The sequence below is a fragment of the Gymnoscopelus microlampas genome, assembly GCF_963454915.1.
Source record: "Gymnoscopelus microlampas genome assembly, chromosome: 12".
Lineage (NCBI taxonomy): Eukaryota > Metazoa > Chordata > Actinopteri > Myctophiformes > Myctophidae > Gymnoscopelus > Gymnoscopelus microlampas.
In genome coordinates, this window is record NC_139949.1 from 46,461,091 (window position 1) to 46,484,765 (window position 23,675).

The window sequence follows — 23,675 nt, forward strand, 5'->3', positions numbered from 1 at the left end:
AAAAAAAAGTCACATGCCAGCAAAAATATGCCTCTCAAATGTTTACACTTTTGCTGTAAATAAAAAGTAAGAGAGACTTAAGAGACTTAAAGCTTAATTCACTATGTAACTTTCCTCTTCTATTCTACCCCGGATTTGAACAGTGGTGGCTCCTGACAAATCCTTCAGGGGGGAGGGGGGCGCGCACATTTTGCGACTGTATATATGCAGTATATACAGCTTTTAGTTACATGGTAGAATAAACATTTTCTCTCTTTCTCCCATTGGGGGGTGCGTCACTTAATTGAGCATAATGGACGAGCCTCCACTGGATTTGAACTTGGTTTCCTGCGCAAGTGCTGAAATGTTTACCATTGAGCTAATAGAGCCGGCCTGCTTGCTCAGGGGATAAACTGAATCTTGACCATCAGGTCTTTGTCTAGGTGAGACGTGACCTTTGAACAGTACTAACAGACCTCTGCTGAGAGTGACTGAGTGATAGTGTAGAGGACAATTGATCACCTATAGTTCAATGTTGGAGTATTTTCAAGGCTAAAATACAAAAGAACAACTCAGAAGCATTGGAAAACACCTGCTGAGGTAGCCTGATTATCAGCCTGAAGCTGCGTGGAGCTTCAGTCTGAAATTGGCTGCAATGTCCGCGATTACTAGGGGGAGGGGATACAAATTTCCCTAAACCAATCACAAGAGATCTACGGATCCGTCTACATCTGACGTCATCGCACAGCTTGTTATAGCAGATATTCGCTGATTGGCTTGTCGTTAGACCACCCCCACCTCCGACTCTGATTTGACAGATTTTTCTTAGATCGTGAAAAGCCATAGGCTCACATTATGACACCAGACCAAGAGGAGCTCACTCAGAGAGTGGGCGGGGTCTATGGTCTGGAACCAGGCTACTGCTGAGGGCCCAATGGTTCCTTGGCGCAATGGTGTGGTGTGGTAAGCTTAATCGCTTGCCTCTGCTACAGATCCAACCAATATGCCCATATATGGGCATTCCAGTAAATGGGCATATACTGATGACATCAAGGATCTCCATATATGGGCATAAATGAGACATGGACTGACAGATACTACAGAGATCTCCATATATGGGGACACAGGTTGACAGCAGCGTTGCTGCTGTTGTTCGAGCTTGTATGTCTGTTACTTATGATGCTTTCGTGTGAGGCTGTAGTATGATCAATAGGGCATTAATTAGAATATGGAGATAAGAGGTTTCTACCCGACAGCGGTTATGGGGGAGGCAGTGGCTCAGGAGAGGCCAATCTGGGAACCATAAGGTTATCTGGTTTGATCCCGGATGCTCCTGGCGATCATGTCAACCCCTGATTGGACCAGGCAAGCAGGGTGGTACCTTCTTGCATGGCTGCCTCCACCGCTGGTGTGTGAATGCGAGACGTAAAGGGTATGAGTGGTCGGAAGACTGGATAAGCGTTAATATAAAATCATTGGTTCCAAATGATTTAGCTCAAGACCCAAAAGCCAAATTTGACACCACAGACCAACTGTCTGGTGTCATATTCTATGGAGTAACTTGAATCCAAGTATTTCTCAACAGAATGGAGAATAAAACATTTCTTGGGGATGTTTTATACATTTCAAGAAATATATAAAAAAATACTTTACTAGTGATCTTCATAGAAAAGAATTTTGTTTATTTAAAGTCAAATATATACACATAAAACAGCGAAGAACCAACATAGAACAGGGTATATCCAATGGTTTGGATTGGAACAGGTTAGCTACAATTAAAACAGAAAATGGTGCTGAACCTACAAACAAGAGTTGTCTAAGATACGTTGAAAACTTGAATTTGTGCTGGGGGGAAAGCAAGGGGCAATGAAATGTTTTTAATGTTGAAAACCAAAAATGAAAATATTTGATTCATCATAACTGAGAACTGACTAAACAGTAAAATAACAAGAAGAAGAAAAAGTTAGATTTATTGGCTAAGCAGTCTGCACGACCCGTCACAATAAAGTCCAAAAGTTCAACGGAAATATGGCCATATTGAACAGTAAGAGAAACCATCCGTTTCCTGCCTGGACTATGAACGATAAGTGACTAAGCCTTTCTATAGGCATGGATCAAAGCTATAATAAAATAAAATAAATCACAACTGAAAAAAAAATGTGTCTGGCCAAGTCCTAATATGTGATTTGTGAAACAATGTGAGAAGATCCCCATCACACTAGCGCCGTTTCCTAAACAGTTAACACAAGATGTAAAATTATAATGTTTTAGGTGAAGAGATCACAGATTGAAGATTTAACCTTCGCCTTCATGAAATATCCGAGACCGTTAGGGTTTTTCATGGAAAATGCTTATAAACATATTGCTAGGTTTGACCACTTTTAAAATGCTCTAATCTTAAAAGAATAACCAAAAATAGCCTATCTACAAGCTCTCAATGCGTCGCAGACGCATTGAGAGCTTGTAGATCGGCTATTTTCGCAACGCAACATGCTTTCATAGAAGACATGCTGGCTTCTATGGAATTCAAATGATTGAAATCAGTCTGACTGGGGAACTTTAATCCATGAATATGAACGATAACTAACCAAGCTTTACTAATAGTCATGTACTATGCCATACCCTGGTCACAGAGGCCTCCCCAGCTGTAATACTGACCTAGTATAGAACCTATAGGTTCATCCTGGCAGGTAAATTAAATTAAATGCCAAACAGTTTCCAGCAAAGTATCCAGGTATTTAAATTAATAGGAGGTGAGTATACGGCAGTGGTTCTCAAACTTTATGTTATTTCAAGAACCCCACAACTCTTGAGTATACAAAATGGAACCACAATGATTGCTGTGGTTTTGGTTTGTACACTCAAGAGTTACAGACCTGGAAGGGGTCCCTGGACCCCCTTTGAGAACCACTGGTATACAGTACTGTAGATCTGGAAATGGTTTCAGTAAGACAGGTTCTCAGCCAAGGCACCTTCAGAACACTGAACACTTCAAGGAAGTAAAAAAATGCAGACAAACACTGATATAGAAAGTCAACATGCTTTACATTAAAGCTCGATTCAGTCAAAATAAAACGTGACTCAAAAGCATTTAGCGTCTCCAGTCCAAACGGAGTACAAACTATATATGAAGATGGATGTTGACAGATTGAATTCTAGAGGTTTTTGACTTTGAACTGCTCTCTCAGCGACTGATAAACTGAACCACTTAAGCCTCGTTTTGTATATTCAAACCATTGAAAAAAAATAAGTTCACATCGCTCATCGCTTGTAGATCCTCTATTTTCCCAGTATTACTCAAATTATTAACACACATCACTGCGCTTGGCTTCTGCACCTTTAGGTTAGAACATAAACCTTTCCAAAAATCTGAGCAATGACAAATCTCTATACAGTTTTACCTTTTTTAAATCTCTTTAGATTATCTCTACTCAACGAGCCATCTAGGCTGTTTTTGGTGCCAGGTGATGTCACCTTGCTATAGTAAAACTTTCCTTTTAGGTTGCACTTAAAGCAGACTGACACAAACTATTAAATCCTTTATGTCACTAATCCTTACTGAAGATCCGGTGAACATGGGTTTTTAACCACTGGTTCTTAACGTAGGGCCCGGGGGACCACCACCAGGGGTTCAAATTGACTCTTGAAAGTCTGCAACTCTGAGGGTACAAACGATATCAACGTTGTGTCCCCCCGAACACAGCGTTGAGATGAAACAGTGGTTTAAACTGCTCAAACATCCCAGTAATAGTGGCACATCTGAAGCCGGCCAGCGCTCCGATCTTTTTTCCCGGGGCTGAAGAAAGGATACACGGGCTTGCCTTTAAAGGACGCGTCCATGTCGCACAGCTTCTTCATGTTTGCGCCGGCGTCGTAGAAGCTGACCCGTCCGCCGTCGTAGTCCAGGAACACGCCGACGAGCAGCAGCGTGCGCTCCACGTTGTCCACGGGGACGGCGCCGCCCTCCTGGTAGGAGAACTGCAGCCCTCCCAGCTGCTGCTGGGACATCACCCAGTAGCCCGCGGACGGCTTGAGGCTCACAAAGCCCTTCCTGCCGCTGCTCTCGCGGGTCACCCCCAGGAACCACACGCACTTGTCCTTCACGTTCACCTCCCAGTAGTGCTGGCCAGATAAGAAGCCGTCCGTGGCCAGGACGCCAAAGAATTTGTTGAAGCGCTGGGGCAGCTTGACGTTCTCCTCCAGCCACATGTCCGTCTCCTCCACCGCGGTGCCGTCGTCCGTGACGAGGAGGGCGGGGTGAGCCGTGTCCGGGTCAAACGTCAGGTTCTGAGGCTCTGTTGTTGTTGGGACAGGTAAAGCAAGGAAGCTTAGCCATTTTCAAACTGTTATCTCTATTTTGGCCCCATTTAGGTGAGAAAATTTGCACAAATGGGTATGAAAATAACCCCCAAAATACCTTCGAAAATTACACGCATTCTCGTCTCACCCACACCCACGGCCAGACTTGAATTGCATTGAACTTTTTTGGACACGACGTGTGGAAACTATTCACACGTGGAGCACAGTGTGACCCCACGAATCTAAGTCTGGAGACGGACGTATTGTTGCTCCCCATGTGAAAGGGGAGCGGTTTGTTGCCATTCGTGAATTTCCCAAAAAATGAACACTGCACCCGTAACACACTTAGACCTAGAACCCCATTACGTAACCTAACTATACCTTTCAAGCCGGGAACCCCTTTTGGGGTTCTTGTTGCTATGTACAGTATATAGCAACATCTTTTTTTTGTAATTTTTGAAGTTTTTCAGAAAACTTACTGTAGGTCAAGATTTAACGTTTTTTAAATCGGCCTCAGGTCTAAATGGGTTAAGGGATATTTCCCTTTCAAACATAGTTGGCGTCATTTTAACATCTACTCAGGTTTTTGTGAGCACCCCAGACAGTTTTTATGTTGCTTGGTTGAGTATCTAGATATTTGATATTCATGTTTATCAGACACTCTTAACTTTTAACCATGATAGATTCATCGAGAACACCCGTCCTTGGTTCGGGTGACTGATTTCGCAGAGTGGAATATTAGCCAGCTAAAACACTTTTTTGTGAAAAATGATATACCTAGCCTACGATTTTGTCAGCCAAAAACAAAATGCACCAAGTCCCCCAAAGTCTGACCTGTCTATGAGAAAATATGCCCCAAACTTGACCCACAATCTGGGTACCATCGGTCTCAGGTTGGGTGGCAGGACTCTGGTGGGTATGTCTGTGTATACAGTATATAGTCAACTCACTAGTAGGCAGAGTCTGCATCATCTTCTTCCATATGATGAGCTGGAAGGGGTCTGACAATTCTGGCCATCTAACCGGCCAGTCTGTTACTGCAGGAGGCTCCATGGGTTCGGAATGTCGGATTCTGATGAGAAACGTACAGACAGGAGCTCCATTATAGGTGATGGCCATATGCACCAATCATTACATATTAAATGAATTTCAACTCAGACCTGGTAGAACAAATATCATGCATTTGAAAGATTCAGAGATTGAGGAATCCTCAGTCTCTGAATCTTTCAAATGCATGATATTTGTTCTGGATATATAGACGTTTTTTCCCACAAAATAGAACACTGCTCAGTTCCCATTGAAAAGCATTGGCAGAATCCGGCGCATTGGCAGAGTCAAAGTTCGTTGTGACACCGGCTTCGAATGCTATCAATGCATTGAATGGGAGATTATCACGTTTTATCAGACCATTGAATGGGCGAAGTAGGCGAGCTACTGTCTACCCCGCGATTTATCAGACCATTCATTGGGCGTAATCAGGAGCTACTGACCTACCGACGGAGGCGGAGCAGTCCCCACAACAATATTTACGATTCTGTGCGTATCGGTACATAACTCGAACGGCGCTGAGTAGGCACAGGCGAGCGTCGCACCGCTCCGGACGGCAACTCAGTCGCCTTAGCTCCCTCGGTGGTCCGTCGCGGGGCTCCAGCTCGCCTGAGACTGCGCGCCTCCGTCATGGTCCGAAACCAAAACAACCAAAACCAAAACCGAAACTGAAGTATTTAAGTCATCTCCGTCGGTAGGTAGTAGCTCCTGATTACGGCCAATGAATGGTCTGATAAATCGCGGGGTAGACAGTAGGTCGCCTACTTCGCCCATTCAATGGTCTGATAGAACGTGATAATCTCCCATTCTATGCATTGATAGCATCCGAATCAGGTGGTTGTGAATACACCCTTAACACATTTAGACCTAGAATGTTTTTAAATTACGTGACTGTGTATATGAACAACCGTTTACTGGACAAAAAGTAGCAGAGATGTCACCAATTTCTGCCATACATTAAGTATATGCCAGGGCAATGCTTTATCTTGAGAAAACAAAAACAATTTGAATGTATTTGGACAACATGGTTTGGGGAATCTTAGAACACCTGTCTGCACACACTGTAGTAGATTAGCAGCAAATATTCTACACTGAAACACACTGGAAGGTCAGTGAATTTATTTTTGCTTTATAAAGGCTTACTTTGATAATGGGGGAGGAATGAGAAGTGAAGTCACTTACTTGTCGTGTGTCTTAGTGAGGTTCTGTTTGAAGAGAAAAAAAAGGAAGAGAGAACACAAAGTCTTAAATGATGTTCATTGATTCATTCAGTGTTGAATTGGGATGACATGATGTCCCATCAATGACTGCAACTATGGATCATTTTCTTCTTTTAATAAAACGTTTTTATATATATATATATATATATATATATATATATATATATATATATATATATATATATATATATATATATATATATATATATATATATATATATATATCAACAAATCCATGAACCATTTCAGCCCTAGTTTATGTTTGGTTGAACAAGGATGTCATGCAATGCAACAAATACTGAAAATAGCAGTTCTACAATCCCCCAGAAGCAAAGATTTGAGTTACAAATGTTCACTTTAAAAAACACATATATTCAAAGATTTGCACAAATTTTCAAAAATAGCAGATCTACAAGCTCGTAGCGCGGAACTTATTGCAGTGCCACACTATGAGCTTGTAGATCTGCTATTTTTGAATAGCCCAAAGAAATGTAAAGATGACAGATGCGTTCCTGGTCTTAAAGGGTTTAAATCTGTAATGGTGACAGCCCTAATGAGTGCCTTTACCTCAAAGCTGGTTTCCTCGGTGAGCTGGGAGCTGATGGCGGCGATGTCTCTGTCCACGGCCGCCAGCTGGGCCTCCACCAGCCTCAGGTTGTCGTTGATGGCCTTTATAGTCTCCTCTTCGTCGCGGTCCAGCTGGTCCAGCATGGAGTCCCTCTCGTCCAGTAAGAACTGGACCAGATGGCCCACGTCGTTCTCGATCTTCTCCCTCAGCTTCTTCTTCATGTTCTGAAAGACAGTGTGCATGGACCCATTAAGACCTGAGGCCATTCTTACATTTTCTTTCTAAATCTGAACAGTTGTTTTTTTTTTTCAAGATTTTTCAAAAATAGCAGATATACAAGCTCATAGCGCGGCACTCGGTGCTGCGCTATGAGCTTGTATATCTGCTATTTTTGAATAGCCAAAGAAATATAAAGTGACACAGATGCGTTCCAGGTCTAAATGGGTTAAGACCTGAGGACGATTCTACAAAAATGCCTTCTAAAATCAGTAGTTGTCAAACTTCTTTTGCGTGCCAAGGACCCCCAAAATGCTATGTATTTGGCCTGTGGACCCCCATCTGAAAATGTTTTGTGCCAGGGACCCCCAGAAGAGAAGATTTGTTAAAAAAATATCAAAATTAGTCAAAACTTTTCTAACACTTTCAAGATGTTTCAAAAATAGCAGATGTACAAGTGCAAACGTATGTGGTATTTTTGAGAACCACCGTAAATCCTACAAGTTTTTTTTTTTAAACGTCATGTTGCTAAAATCTAAAATGATACAGATGTTTTTAATGGACCGGTTTTAATATGTTAAAGCAGAATAAAACCTTACGACTGAAAAAATAATGTGTATGGCCAAGTCCTATTATGTGATATTTTGTGAAACGGTGTGAAAGGAGGCCCCCCGCCCCCAGGGCTGTTTCCTAAACAATTAACACAATATGTAAAACTATGTTTTAGTAATATTGTTCTACATACTGCCGACGACAGGGAAGAAATCACAGACTGAGGCTTTTAACCTTTGCTTTTATGAAATATCTGAGACCATTTGTGTTTTATGGAAAATGCTTCTAAACATAATTGCTGGTTTAACCACTTCTATCACAACACGGATGCGTTGTGTGAGCTTGTAGATCTGCTATTTTCACTACTTTGGGTCCCGGGGAGACATAAAATGTATCTTTTGGGTCTCAAGCTAAAAGGTCTGGGAACCACATGACCCATTACCGATGTTTTGACACGTAATTTTGTCGGACAGTACAAGCAGGGGCGTCACGGCCATTCACTGTGCGTACGACGCGACACCCTCACTCTCACAGATCCGTGATTTCATACCCCCCACTTTTTGAAAAAATTAAAAATACATATATTTTTTGATAATAAATCGGTAAAATCAGGCAAAAATAAGAATTAAATAACCTAACCCTAACCCCCAAAATACGAAAAAAAACGAACAAAATCTGCCCAAAAAAACGCACTCGGTGCCGCGCTATGAGCTTGTATATCTGCTATTTTTGAATAGCCAAAGTATAAAGTAAGGGGTATAGTCCACCGAAAGTCCATCCCCCCCACCTTCTGAGAGCCTGTGACGTCCCTGAGTACAAGGTTCTATTCTAAATGACTTACCTGGGCTTCAGTTTTGTCACGCTCCTCTGTGGTTTTGACTTTCTCACACTGAGTCCTGTGCCATGTGAGGTCGTCCAGCGTAGATTCCAGCGTTGCCTAAAAGGGATAAAGATAAATAGACAAATACATGACACTGAAATATTACAAGAAACACATGAATCACAGTATTGCATACCTGTACGTACCATATTTGAAAGGATTTCTGATTAGCGTCCAGTGAAGAGAGCGGTCACTGCAAAACAAGACTGGCCTGACTGACTTTCTTGTAGGCCCAGGGATGGGCGATACGGATAAAATCAACTATCACCATATTTGTATTTATTTTCTTTTTTTTTACAAAATACCTTGATATCAATATTTTGATGAAAATATACTGTACAACAAATTAATAAAATCTACAAGCTAACATTTAAAAAAAAACATTTAAAAAGGAGGAGTTCACCCAAAAAATGACTTATTTTCTATCGATTGCACACCCTATGAAGCCTTGAATCCATGGATTATTTTTTGTTTTTGTCGCATTCCTAAGCTAATAATTTGATTCCCGTCTCCTACCGGCTAATGTATCCGGTAGGAGACACAAAGTAGATTATTTGTGTCTCCTACCGGAAATACGCACGGTCATCAAATTATTGTCTTAGGAATGCCACAAAAACAAAAATAAATCCATGAAATCAAGGCTTCATGGGGTGTTTTATTGATAGAAAATAAGTCATTTTTTTGGGTGAACTCGTCCTTTAAGTATAAATTAAGGCTTACATGATTAAAACCAAAAGACAACACGTATCAAAAATCTGTAACAAATCCCAGACAATGTCTAGTCATATATCAGAATATCCCTACTCCCAGCCTTACTTTTCTTGCATGACTAGACATGACCCAAGTGAACAGTTTGATCCACAAGGGGGCACCCACACTCTTTTTTTTAGTTCTAGGGCTGCACATGCAGGGTACAATTGCACAAACACAATAAATTATTAGCCTCAATCATCTTGGGAGCAAAATCATGTTGCAACTTGCAAGTAATCTATTCTGCTACCTTGGCACATCTGCTTAGCCACGGTATGCTTGATCTGTTGTTATAATGACATTCAAAAATATTGATGAATTTAACAACAGCCCTGTTAGTATGCTTAACACAGGCACACAGCCAAATTGGGACATAACATTATCAACAAGCAATTTCCAAAACAAGCCTTTTCACTGCAGATGCAAAAACACCAAAACAAAACGAGTAAATTATAACAATTACCAAAAGGGTTCAACAAACACATTCTTACTTGTACATTCATGCCCATTGGTGGATTTTCATAAGGTTTACGTGAAATGTGTGTAAGCCTACCAGAGGAGCATAACAAACATGATAGTATTATGCAGAGTGGAATAAACATCAAAGCTGAGGCCTCACCTTCATATCGCTGACAACTTCACTCACTGGGAAGACCTCATGATGTCTGATGAGAAGAACACAATCAAGTGTGAAAACACAAAAAAGGACATTACTGTATTGAAACATCAGTGACACTCAAGACTGTGAGGATATGGCTATTGTTGCTTGTGCCTCTTTTAAAAGGTTCTATGACATTCATTTACACTTTTTTTATTTTTTACGTTTTTTGGGGGGTTTTATGACCTCAATTACACCCAAAAAATCTGAACTTTGAACATTCAGTGGATTTTCTGTGGTCTGGGGTTTTCTGAATAATTAGGCTGAAAAGTAATCTGAGCTTGGCCCTTCAACAGTGAGGTCACTGTCGATTAATCCCGCCCACTCTCCTCCTCGCCCCTCCCCTCCCCTTTTCTTTGTCACCAGCGACACCCGCAGGCAAAGATTTCTTTTTTCATTGCAGTTGAAAAGGCTTTAGAAATGTGAGAGAAAAACACCTGCCATGGATCAATGGAGTGGAATTTTTTGTTAAAACTTTCTATACACGTTTGAAGGACCATGACAAATACTTTTAATGTGTGGTAAAACTGAACGTCATGAAACCTTTAAACCAAAATCTTCTCTTCTGGGGTCCCTGGCACAACTCATATCAATTTGGGGGTTCTTGACAAGGTTGAGAACCACTGATATATAGGCCTACAGTACCTGTGGGCTCTGGACTCTCTGCAGACCACACAGATGCGACACAGGTCCGTCTGGCAGTACATCTTCAGCTCCTCGCCGTGTTCGTCACACTGGCCGCTGGTGACCTTAGCGTTGACCTTAGCGGGACAGGGGGGCGGCGCCGGCGCAGAACAGCGGAGCTCGTTCAGCTCGTCCAGTCTGTCCACCAGGTTCTGGACCACAAAGTTCTTGGTCATGGTCATCTTACTGAACACCTGTTAAAAGAACAATGTTTGGAAATGTCATTGTAGTTGGCTTAATAATTAGCCCATTCAATGCGGGGACTCATCTCTGTCATTTTTAGATTTCTTTGGGCATTTTTTTAAATAGCCAAAGAAAACTAAAATGACACAGATTGAATGGGTTAACTGAATTTCTCTCAGGATAAGTTATCTAGTTGTTTTTTTATTTGATTTTTCAAATGTGTTTTGATGAATAATAATGTATTTTTAAAAAAAAAGGTTAGGTAGGTAGCCTACACATTGGGACCATGCCATATTTATGTGGATCCTGAGATCCTGATATTGTATTATTGTTAAACTGTGATATTGTCAAACAAATAGCAAACTAGTCATTTCACTTTGTAGGTTAAAATGCATTTATTTTTGCCACCAGATTGCAACAGCAGTGACAAAACACAGACATGTCGTGTGTGGGGAGGAATTTATTGGCATGACGACAAAATTGGGGAGAAAAGGGGGTAAAAATGTATCAGGTCAGCCTGACCATCAGCATGTATTAAACATATCCCCACCACCCATAAAAATGTATGATCAGGGGGGGGGGGGGGTAACCCTGGTTATTCCCTACCTATGTTGAGTGCACTTATTAAGTCGCTTTGGATAAAAGCGTCTGCTAAATGACTGTAATGTAATTTAATGTGTCACAGGCTTATTTAAGAAGATTAGCATAAAGACTGCTCCATTGGGTACAACTTTGTGCCAACCAGCTTGAATAAAGTCATGAATAAATAAATGACCCCCCCCCCCCTCTCTCCCAGTCCCTCAAACCTCTGATTCCAGGCAGGGAAGGTCCCCCATGGTCTGGGGACCCCCAGGGGTCCTGAGGGGTTCCCAGCAAAATGATTGAGGAACCAGAGACTGTGCTAACACAAAACAACAAGATACTAGTAATAGAATCAAATAACGTAGTGCTAACTAACTTTACAAACCGTTCTGCATTGGCTAGGGTCATTCCTATGCTCCTAAAGGCCTACTAATGTAAAGTAAATTATTAACTTAGGTAACTTTACAACCCGTTCTGCACGGGAGTAATTCATCATAGTAATGTAAAAGTTATGTTACAAAACGTTCTGCACTGGGGTCAGCATTGGACGAAGACTGATAGAAATGAGTTCATCTCTTGACAGTCCTGGCAACTTATAACAAAATAGCCACTGAAATTCTGTGTTTAAAGCCCGTACTTCTACCATACATGTGCAAATTAAAAAATATAAAGTGCTTTCCCTAAAGCCACGGATGTTACCTGTCCGTACGGCTCTATTTATTGACCAATACGGTTCAAATAATGTCATATTTAACAAACCGTTCTACACTGACGTTAGCCTTGGACGAAGACTGACAGACATGAGTTAATATCTGATACAGTCTCGGCCACTAACCCCATATAGCCACTGGATCTCTGCGTTCAACGCCCACAATTCTACCGTAAGATGTGCAAATCAAAAATACAAAGTGCTTTCCCAAAAGCCACGGATGTTACCCATCCGTACGGCTCAAAAAATAATGTCATTATCGTTTTACGAACCGTCCTGCACTGTGGACATTCGTAGCCGTGGTTCCTCTCTCCCGTGCGGCTCCAGTGCAGGGAGATGCAGCCTCGGCAGAAGTTGTGTCCGCAGCTCAGGATGACGGGCTCCTTAAAGTAGTCCAGACAGATGGGACACATCAGCTCTCTCTTCACGTCGTCCTCAGCGTCGTCGTCGACGCTGTTGTTAGTCGTGTTGTTGTTGTTAATGGTGATTTTTAAGTTGCTAACACGCACTGCTAAGTTGGTCGCCATACTTAACATGTGTTTGTTACCGTTGTAACTGTACAGCACGGCACGGCACGGCTCAGATAAGAGAGAATGAACCAAGTCAACCAACGCGAAGAGAAACAGGAAAACAAACGTTTCAAAGTGAGCCTCGCTCAGTTGTGATTGGTTCAGACGGATATGACGCGTCACGGAACGTCACGCGTCATATCCGTCTGAACGTGACGCGTCATATCCGTCTGAACCAATCACAATTGGAGTGTAGCCTTTAAAACATTGTTTCCCAAACAGTGGGTCGGGGACCCATGTTTGGGTCGGGGACCAATATTTATGGGCCGTGAGTACTAAATAACCCCCTTTTTTTCGTTTCCTACATTAAAACATATATATTTCAAATGTTTTTTTTTCAAATGAACTGTTTGTACTTTAAGTACATTTTGATACCAATACTTTTGTACTTTTACTCAAGTCAATTTTGAATTCTGGACTTTCACATTAATATTATTTTTACATTGCAGTATTGATACTTTTACTTAAGTAAACAATGTGAGTACTTTTTCCACCACTGATGATGGTTACACAACAGAGGAATTCAACCACAAAGGGATTCAAACTCTCAATTTTCTGATCCTAAGTCAGACCCCTTATCCTTTAGGCCACCTGGTCCTAGTAATATGGTTATGTATTTTATATTTCACGGTTCACTGTTATGTTCTGACTGTCTATTTGGAGAGCACCGTGTCAGAAAACCAGCCATTTTCATTTTGGCGCACGATCCAATGACTCTTCAAATGTCATGGAGTTGACATTTGCAGATATTGCAGAGTGCTCAGAAAGTTAGTGAGCTGAAATACCCATTAGACCTTATTGCTCTGTGGGGAGCACATTGGATATGCAGAAAGACATGTTTTTGCCTAACTTGGGTGAATAAAGCAGTGTTTTTAGAGATGTGCATGCATGTTTTCTCATCACAGCTCTCTGGCCCGTACGGGGATCGAAGCCATGACACACACGCACACGCACACACACACACACACACACACACACACACACACACACACACACACACACACACACACACACACACACACACACACACACACACACACACACACACACACACACATTATTACAGTATAAAACATACATTAACCACTTCAGAGCTATTTTATACATAGGCTATTTGAAAATAGCCGATCTAAGCTCACAACGCGTCACATCGTGATAGGTTGGGGGCTTGTAGATCTGCTATTTTCAAACATTTTAGTACTTTTACTTTTGGTACTTTAAGTCAAATTTGATACCAATACTTTTGTTCTTTACTCAAGTCAATTTTGAATTCCGGACTTTTACTTGTAACAGAGTAGCCTACTTCTACATTGCAGTATTGATACTTTTAACATTTGAGTACGTTTACCACCACTGATGCTGCCAAATGCATACTGAGTAACCAGTTTCCAAAGTTCTTAAATCTGCTGTATTATTATTATCATTTTTCAATATGCCAGCTAACTGAAGACCACAAACTTGACATCCTGTCCATTATGGAGGGATTTCTATCATTCCAACAGCTTGCCATGCATCTAAATTGCAATCAGTGTGTTATTCCGATGCTAGTTATCTATCACAAGGCTTTGCCACAGGGTTTCTGAGACCAGCTTGGGGATTTGCATTCCAGAAGCTCGACTGACTTTGACCAGCTTTTAATCACTAGACATTTTAATATTCATTATGGTTGTCCCAATGTCCCCACAGCTTCTAAAACTGTTGATGCAACAAGGTTACCAAACTCAGCTGATTGTATTCAGCATGTGTTTGGCCCCTCGCGAACACACTCTAGACTTCTTAATTGCACATGGCCTAGATCAAGAAGTTCTCAAACTTAATTTCAATTTTCAAGGAACACAATAACCCTCAGAGTTACAGACCTTTAAGGGTCCACTTGGAACCCCCTCAATTTATTTTATTAATTAACACTCTTTCCCCATTGAAAACTATCAAGACAGCAGGCAAACAGCACACCGACATACAGTATGAAAATATTTAATCAAATGAAGCTAGCAAGGAGATTTTGTTTGTTAAGGATGGTTGATAATCAAAAGGACAACACAAAATGTATCCAATTCTGTTAATGCACTTTTCAAAAAACCTCTCTCTCATTCCAGCCACACACACACACACACACACACACACACACACACACACACACACACACACACACACACACACACACACACACACACACACACACACACACACACACACACACACACACACACACAGTATTAGTGTGGGCATCAATTGAATTAATCTGCCACCTCTCAGTAATCAACAATCTTTATTCTTAAATACATATACATAATAAAAACCCATTCATCAAAAGATGCAAAGTGAATATCAACTTTGACTCTTTGTGTGGAAATTATCATACACTCGTGGATAACATGTTGTTGGCTAAGTATTACATTGCATAGCTTGGACTGGCATGTGAGGGTTTTGAACTCAAAAAGTGCATGTCTTTCATAAGGTGTCACTATTTTCAAATTCATCAGGAATCATAGCAGGCTATTGAGTTGAGAGTCTACTCTAGGGCTGGGCAATACAGCCATAATATATCAATATTATCATATGAGACGAGATATCAGTCTGGTATTTTGGTATATTGTAATATGTGATATGGCATAGTTTTCTTTTCCTTGTTTTAACCACTTAAGCCCTATTTTATACTCCAAAATTACAAAATATAGTTGATCTACAGGCTCCCGTACATCACATCACATTGCGTCATGTTGTGAGCTTGCACATTCGCTATTTTCAGCTATTGTCGGATTTATATTATCACCACAATACGATATTATTATCGTCACAGTATCAATATCGAGGTATTTGCCGCAGCCCCAGTGCACTCTTCTCTTGACTCTACTGTAAATCCCTCATCGATTGCGTTTTTTTTGGACTCCAACCGATCGCCAGCTGATGCTTCGTTTGTACTCCGTCGTACGTCAAAGCATAAAATCCTGCTTAACAAGGTTTAAATAAATACAGTCAGAGAATAATTAACGACGATTAAAAAAACAGCAGTATGAGACACATAATTAGGAACACAGATCTCAGCATGGTGTTGTTTATCAACAGCGGCAGCATGAAAATAAGAGGTTTTTGAAACACCTTGGCGACAGGATTACACTCCAGCAGCGGTTCCCGACCCTTTTCTGGATCGAGGGACCCATTTAAAAATCTCCAAAGCGTTCCAGAGCCCACCCATCTGACCACTTAACACGGCAGCCATTCGGCTAAGTCACTGGTTTTCAACCTTTTTCATAACGGGGTCCGACATTTATTCGGTATTTTAGCCACAGACCTCCATATGATGAGATTTTGCTTCAGACCCAAAACATAGAATATTTTGTTATCGTTGGATATGATTTTGTCCACAATTCCGTGCTGTATTGATGTTGGTACCATAGGAGAGATAACAGGCAAACGTTGATCAAAATAACAATTCTTTAATTAAGTAATGCAGATGTTTAACAATAATTTAACTCTTGAGAGTGTAAAATGAAACCAAATGGACCCGTAAGGGTAATTTTATACTCAAGAGTTAAAAGACCTACTGTACTTGATAAGGCTCCATTTGGTTACCAACTCTCCAACATTTAGCTGGGGACCACCTGGAGCCCCCTTAAGGACCACTGGTGGTCCCCGGACCACTGGTTGAGAAGCACTGGGCTAAGTGGTTCGAAGCGTTAAGTGGTGGCTCCAATGGGTTAAGTGGTGAGGTGGGTGGGCCGTGTGCATTTTCAGAACACGTTTATTTGAATGATCAATCAATCGATTGTGTTCCGACTTGGATCAATGGAAGTGACATAGTAGGCCTATACTTTAAGTTCCTATTCATCGGTATCACAAATGAAAACTCACTTTCCAAGGTTTCAAAGAAAGAAAAATATATATATTTTTTACATAATCTTTTGAAATATTCATGTTATATTATCTCCAACATGTGGGCCCCAGGCCCACATGTTGGGAAACGCTGCGATACTGTGCGTTTCCAGTGGTGACAGCGGAACGAGACGGAGGTGACAGCGGAACGAGACGGAGGTTTTGACGAAAGAAAGACGTCTCCACAGCTTATCCTTGTCTGTGTTTCAAATCCAGGGGTGACATAACTGTAACTGTCACCCATTTTGTTTGCGTCTTGTGACGATAGATAACGCTGGACTGTCACATTCATAGTAGTCATACATACAGCTTACAAAAAACATAACGTAAGGGGGAAAAAAAGGTAAAATAATATGGATATAATATATAAGCATGTTCACAGACCCATAATTATTAGTAGTCTTAACACGAGTGTAAAGTGGTTCTGCCGAGATTGTTTTAAAGCTGCAATCCATACGTTTGTTTGGTGAATAAAATACAATCTTTCCCAATATTTAAGGCAGAGTATGTTAATACAAACAACTAACACAACTGTGGTAGTTGTAGTTGATCTACCTGCTTTTTTATTGAGACTTTAAGATCCTGTGGTCAGGTAGGACACCTACTGGTTGAAAAGAGGTATTGCATGTAGGTCAAAACAATTTATCCTCTGCCTAAATAAAAACTGGTATTTCTGTATTAGCTTGGCAATAGAAAGATTTGTGCTCGCGCGGGGGGACCGGTTCGAATCCGGGGTAGGAAAGTACGGATTGCAGCTTTAAGTAGCAACCATAAGGATGGTTCACAACAACAATACAAATCAAGGAGGTGAGCTCCCTAACACATGATCTAGTGATACCTCTGATATAATCTGTGATATTTCAATAAATCAGTGATTCTCAAACGTTTAACTTTCACCCCACTTTGAGAACCACTGGAATAAGTAGCACAATAACACGATGCAAGCCAGGGGAGGAATGTCACGGTCAACGTAAAGAGGTAAGACGTGGTGTGGTCACAGAAATAAAGTGGTGCAAAGATACTGAGCTTACAAAAAAACATAAATAAAATACTGTCTGAACCCAAAACCAGCAGAAACGGAAATAAACTGCAGATAAACCTTCCCATACTGCAAGAATATTGATATATTTCACATGCTTAAAAAAAAAAGAAGGGAAAAAGCATTATATAAATTAATGTATATTCTAGCCACTCACAATGTGTTTGTACTGAAAAATGTGAAATATATATTTTTGCCGTGGTGGGATGTCTTACAAAGACATTCGTCATAAAGTCATATGGATATCACAAGCCACGGCCACAGTGAAGTGAAGTAAAGTGTTTTGAGTTGACTTATACTTGTCTGATAACAAGGACATTTAGGACCAATTCACTTGATGTAGGGAGGAGGGTTGTGTTCTTGTTCACACATCATTTTATTTTAGAAAATAACATTTTCTTTGTTTTTCTTTAACAACAGTGACATCATCTTAGTCTCCTTCCCCCAAGTGGCACCGCTAAATCGCTGACTCATCCTGTGTGATGCTAGCTACAGTACCTAGCGTCATCAGAAAAGCACTCTCATGCTGTGTTCACGGCAGGCCATTTTCTATAGAAGCCAGCTACTTGAAGATACAAACTAATGCCTGACAGCTACAACAGCTAAAAAAAAAAAAAGTTGAACTGGCTTCAACTTCTTTTCAGCGTTCCAATGACATAGTCAAGCGTCGCCATTTCCTCACTAAAGTTGTGTAGCTTTTGTTGCCGCTAGTGTGAACAAAGCATCAGCACTGGGACGATCCATGAGGGCAACAGCTGCTTGAGGCACTTTTAACACGCAGCGATCCCAACCCTTTCTGGATAAGGGCCCTGTCCATAATTATCGGTATCACAACGAAAACTCATTTTTCAATGTTCTAAAGACAAAATACAATTATTTTCTTTTTAAGTTATCATTAAAATCTTAAATGAGAATTCCGCCCGACGTTTCTCTTACCTTTTGTATGATGTTATGATATCCTAGGATGACTGGTACAGTAGAAAACCTTCGCTTTAGCTTTAGCGAGACTTCCGGAGCCCCACCGGAAGCGATTTAGCGCAAGTACCATAGGCACAGGTTTTTAGCTGCGGCAGACATGGGATGGAGTTATGAAATCTTTCTACTGTAGGCTACCACTCGTCCTAGGATATCATAACATAATATAAAATGTAAGAAAAACATCGGGAGCACTCCTTTAAGTGTTTTGGCAATAATTATTTGGGGGCCCACTTGCAACATCCTCACGGCCCCCACCAGGTTGGGAATCGCTGCCATAAAGCCAACAACAACAACAACACGTGACAGAACTACACCAGAGAGGACAGAAGGATCATGCTACCGACGCAGCACAAATGGAATGTTCAGTAAAGAAACCAAAATGGCAACTCTCACCCGGAAACGCTTGCACACTAGGCAAAAACTGTTAAAACTGAAGCGGACTTGAGCCACGAGGGGCACCGGCGAGCGAGTCGCCGCGCCGAACGTGAACGTGAAGTCCGCTTCAGCCGCCGTCTTAACGCCGTTCGAGTTATACCTCCCGATAGGGAAATCATCGAGCTTGCGCGGGAATCCCGGGTACAGGACTAAAAGCTTACGGATTGCGGCTTTAATGTAACTCAAGGAGTGTACAATGAGGATTTTACTGTGTGTATTAACCTCAGATTTTGGTGTTATTCAGTACTGTAACAGCAACAGTGTACAAAAAAAATTAAAGAAAAATAAAATAAAAAATAAAACAAAAATACTTTATAAAAAGCCCCAGGTACCATCGATTCCCCATTTTTGTCCATCCTGTCCATCCATCCATCCATTCATCCCTCCCTCCATCCACCCGCTCAGACCTCTGAGCTGTCGTGGCAGTCCTGCATCCTCACCACCAGCATGGGTTCCGTGCTGATCGACCCGCTGATCGCCGCCCCCCTGGCCTTGCCTCCGCCGCCCCCCTCGCTCCTCCCCCCTTTACTACTGGACTTTTGTCTGGACCTCAGCGCCACCACCAGGCCGAGGACCACCAGCGCGGTCAGCAGCACGCCCACCAGCCCGCCCACCACGGTCACGGCCACGCCGTCCTCGCCGCCGGCCCCGCCGGCGCCGCTCAGATGCCGAGGTTCCAGCCCGTCCGTGGACGGCTCGTCGGCGCCGTAGCCCCCCGCGCCGCCGGCCCGCCGCCTGGTCCGGTCCAGGGCGATGTGCATGATGTTGGTGCCGCGGTTGTTGTCCACGCCGATGTCCTCGGCCACCGCCGGGACTTCTTTGGCGCTGCCGCCGGCTGACCTCGCGGAACGGCGGGGCGACGAGGGCAAGGCGAGGTCGTTGGTGCCGGCGGGGGCGGCGACCACGGAGTGGTGGTACTCCAGGCTGCGCTTGCCGATGCCCCTGTTGGCGCTCTCTTTGGAGCGCACCGTGTAGATGGTGTGCATGTACCACTCTCTGCCAGCAGCCACCTGGGAAACAGAACACGTAAAAACACATGTTGAGGGTTTAAGATCAGAAGAGAGATGATGTTGATGTCTGTCTGTCTATCGCGGTGTGCTTGTCTATGAATAAATAAGTCCAATGGAAGAAAGATGGCAACAAGACGTATGGAATATGGAAGTAATCTGGCGTCGGAAAAATATCAAATATTAGCTTGTCAGAAATATCATTTGAAACAGTGATTGGATATAGTGTTGTCAATCTCTACAGCATGAAAGCTAATTTACGTAGGTCAGCAGTGTTTGGGAACCACATTTGTGGGTCGTGGACCCAATTTTATGGGTTGTAAGTAAATATCTCAGTAGTTCTTTGTGTCTTGCGACTTGTTTTTAATGATTATTTCCAACAGATTTTCCACAAAAAAAAGAAAAAAAAACATGAAACATTTTTTCAAAAAGATTTTGTAAAAAAATAAGAAAACATTCTATAAATTAGAAGAATAAAACATTAGGAAGTTGTGAAAATAGCATGTCTACAAGCTGCGTTGTGAGCTTGTAGATTGATTGATTGATTGATTTATTTATTGACAACAAGCATATGTACAAAACAAAGATGCACATCTGAGTCAAAAGGATGTCACAAGAAAGCACAGAGGCTTATTTCCATTGTGGTCCCATGTACAGTGAAAAACAAAAAACAAAACAAGAAGTACTGTGAAATAGAAATACAAATAAAACAACAAAAATCATACATTTAGTTTGAAGAGAGAAGAATCAGTTCCATGTGGTATTTAGAAAACTCTTGAGGGAAGACTTAAAACTGGCAGTAGATCGAATCATTTTTGTAACTTTAGGCAAACTATTCCATGTCATAGCTGCAGAATACAAAAAAGAAGCCTTTCCAATTTTGCTTTTAACTTTGCATGGGACAAAATTTGTGGCGCTACCCCTAGTGGAGTATCTATGCACATCACGGACCTTTGAAAAATATTTGCATAAATACTTGGGTGCCTTATCTTCAACAATCCTGTGAACCATACACATTTTCAAGAACGACACTCTCTGTTTTACTCTAAGCCAACCTAGGCTGTTAAAGTGAGTCGGGAGGAGATGAGTTCTGGGGTGGAGCTTGTGAATCAACCTAACTAATTTATTTTGGGAGGTCTGCAATTTATTTTTTAAAATCATAGAGATACCATTGTACCATGATGTACATGCATAATCAAAATGACACTGTATGAGTGCTGCTGCCAAAACTTTCATTGCTCCTTCATTTATGTATGTTGATACTCTGGCCAAAAACTTTACCCTTTGGTTGACCTTGGAGATAACTCTTAAAGCCATACCTTCTCCAGATAGTTTATTATCCAGAATACAACCTAAATAAGTAACGTCTTTTTTGGCCAGGATTTCAGTGTCATTTACCACCACTTTGAAGCCAGGGTACCGCTTTAATTTTACTTTTGACCCAAAAAGAATTGACTCTGTTTTCCCAAGATGCAGAGACAATTTATTATCTGCTAACCAGATGCTAATTTTTTTAAGTTCACTGCTAAGCAATGTTTCTACCACTGATTTTTCCTTATTTGAGACCAAGAGTGCTGCATCATCGGCAAACAAAAACAAATTGCAGTCACAAGCTGATTTCATGTCATTAATATATATTAAAAAAAGGAGTGGCCCTAGTATGCTCCCTTGTGGGACCCCACATTTTAGTGGTAGAAGTGAGGACATGGTGCCATTTATGTCCACCATTTGTTCTCTGCCCTCTAAATATGATCTTACCCATTGAACAGAAGCACTATCAAAACCTATAGCCCTGAGTTTTTGTAAAAGTATTTCATGGTGCACTGTGTCGAAAGCCTTCTGTAGATCCAGCATAACCATACCGCAAAATCTTCCTTCATCAACCTCTTTCCTAATAAAGTCGGTCAGATACAACAGGCATGTGTCTGTCGAATGAGATTTTCTAAAACCGGATTGAAATTGAAATAATAGGTTATTGGATGATAAATAACTCTCTATTTGTTCGTGTATAACCCTTTCCATTATCTTGGAAATAGAACAGAGTATGGAAACAGGGCGGTAATTACTTGGGTCAAGCTTGTTTCCCTTTTTATAAAGAGGGGTTACTCTAGCTACTTTAAAGACTTGAGGAAAAGTACCTTGCTTTATGGATAAGTTTATTATATGAGTTATTGAGGGAGAGATAATTTCGGCTGAGTCTCTTAAAAATCTGGATGGGATGTTGTCATGTCCAGTGGCCTTGGATGGGTTTAGGGCTCTAAGTTTGCGTAGAACGTTTTCATTTGATACCTCTTTCAAGGAAAAAGCATCTTCCTGAACGCCCTGTCGTTGATAGAATGATGTGACATGAATTTCCCCATATAACCCTGAGTGGCGAGGTAGTTTTTGTACCAGATTTTCGGCTATGTTTGTGAAAAATATATTTAGACTGTTTGCTACTTCGGCTTTGTCATGTATGATTTTTCCTCCAATGTCCAGATTTAGGTTATGTGTTTTTGTCTTAAGTTTGTTTTTGCATCCAAGCTGGTTTAATGATCTCCATAACTCTTTGGGGTTCTTTTTGTTTTCTGTTATTTTGTTATTGAAAAAATCTGTTTTTGCTTTCCTTACTAATCGGTTTACCGTGTTCCTGCATTTTTTGAATTCATCTGATGATAGCTGGTCCCTATTTTTCCTATAAATAGTAAACCTTTTATTTCTAAGTTCAATAGCCTTTAAAATAACTGAGTTAATCCAGGGTTCAGTTCTGGTTTTACTTCTAATTACTTTACAAGGGGCAAGTTTATCAACAACTGGTAAAAACATGGAATTAAAACAATTGGATGCGTTATCTGCTGTCGAACAATTCAAAACAGTCGACCAATTTAAGCTCCCAAGTGAACTTGAAAGTGCCTCTCTACTGTAATTTCTTAAAGATCTGACCTTGATTTGTTTGTGACAGCCAGGTGCTGACCTTTGTATCTTTCTTGTGCAGAAAATGATGGAATGGTCGCTCAAACCATAGTGAATAACCCCACTTTTTGCAATGTTAGATCTGTCAGATGTTAAAATCAGGTCAATGGTGGTTTGAGAGGTATTACTAATTCTTGTGGGCTCGGCAATAAGTTGATAAAAGTCAAAAAAGTTGCAAAAGTTTTTTAAAGCTTTGTAAATGCTGGTGTCATTTTTTTGGATGTTGGTGTTTAGATCGCCAATAATCACTGCCTCGGATTTTACAAAATCGACTGTGTTTGCACAGACCTCTTCCAGGATTTTGTAGAAATTATTTTGATCAGGTGGCCTGTAACAGGCCCCTACTAAAATGGGTTTTGATTTTGGGAGGAGGATGTCCAGCCACACAGCCTCTAAGAGCTCGTGATCTAGATCAGATCTGATGTTAAAAACAATGTCTGATCTCACATAAATACAGACACCCCCTCCTTTACGGTTCCTATCTTTTCTGATAAC

General features: G+C 41.3%; 2 protein-coding genes across 2 annotated transcripts in view; both read right to left on the reverse strand.

Annotated features, from left to right (window-relative positions):
- Window positions 1-2,456: 2,456 nt before the first annotated feature.
- trim47 (tripartite motif containing 47) lies at window positions 2,457-12,848 on the reverse strand. Its single transcript, XM_084074861.1, has 8 exons — window positions 12,600-12,848; window positions 10,815-11,047; window positions 10,131-10,176; window positions 8,723-8,818; window positions 7,113-7,337; window positions 6,508-6,530; window positions 5,229-5,350; window positions 2,457-4,274 (listed from the first exon to the last, which is right to left on the reverse strand). The coding sequence occupies exons 1-8, from the start codon at window positions 12,738-12,740 to the stop codon at window positions 3,712-3,714; spliced, it is 1,449 nt and encodes a 482-aa protein (XP_083930987.1). The 5' UTR covers window positions 12,741-12,848; the 3' UTR covers window positions 2,457-3,711.
- Window positions 12,849-19,427: 6,579 nt separating this feature from the next.
- Window positions 19,428-23,675, reverse strand: part of LOC311057774 (FRAS1-related extracellular matrix protein 2-like) — a 191,407-nt gene continuing 187,159 nt past the window's right edge. Inside the window, exon 27 of the mRNA XM_084074856.1 lies at window positions 19,428-20,231. Within this exon, the coding sequence (XP_083930982.1) occupies window positions 19,623-20,231 (609 nt within the window). The 3' untranslated portion in view covers window positions 19,428-19,622. The remainder of the gene's footprint in view (window positions 20,232-23,675) is intronic.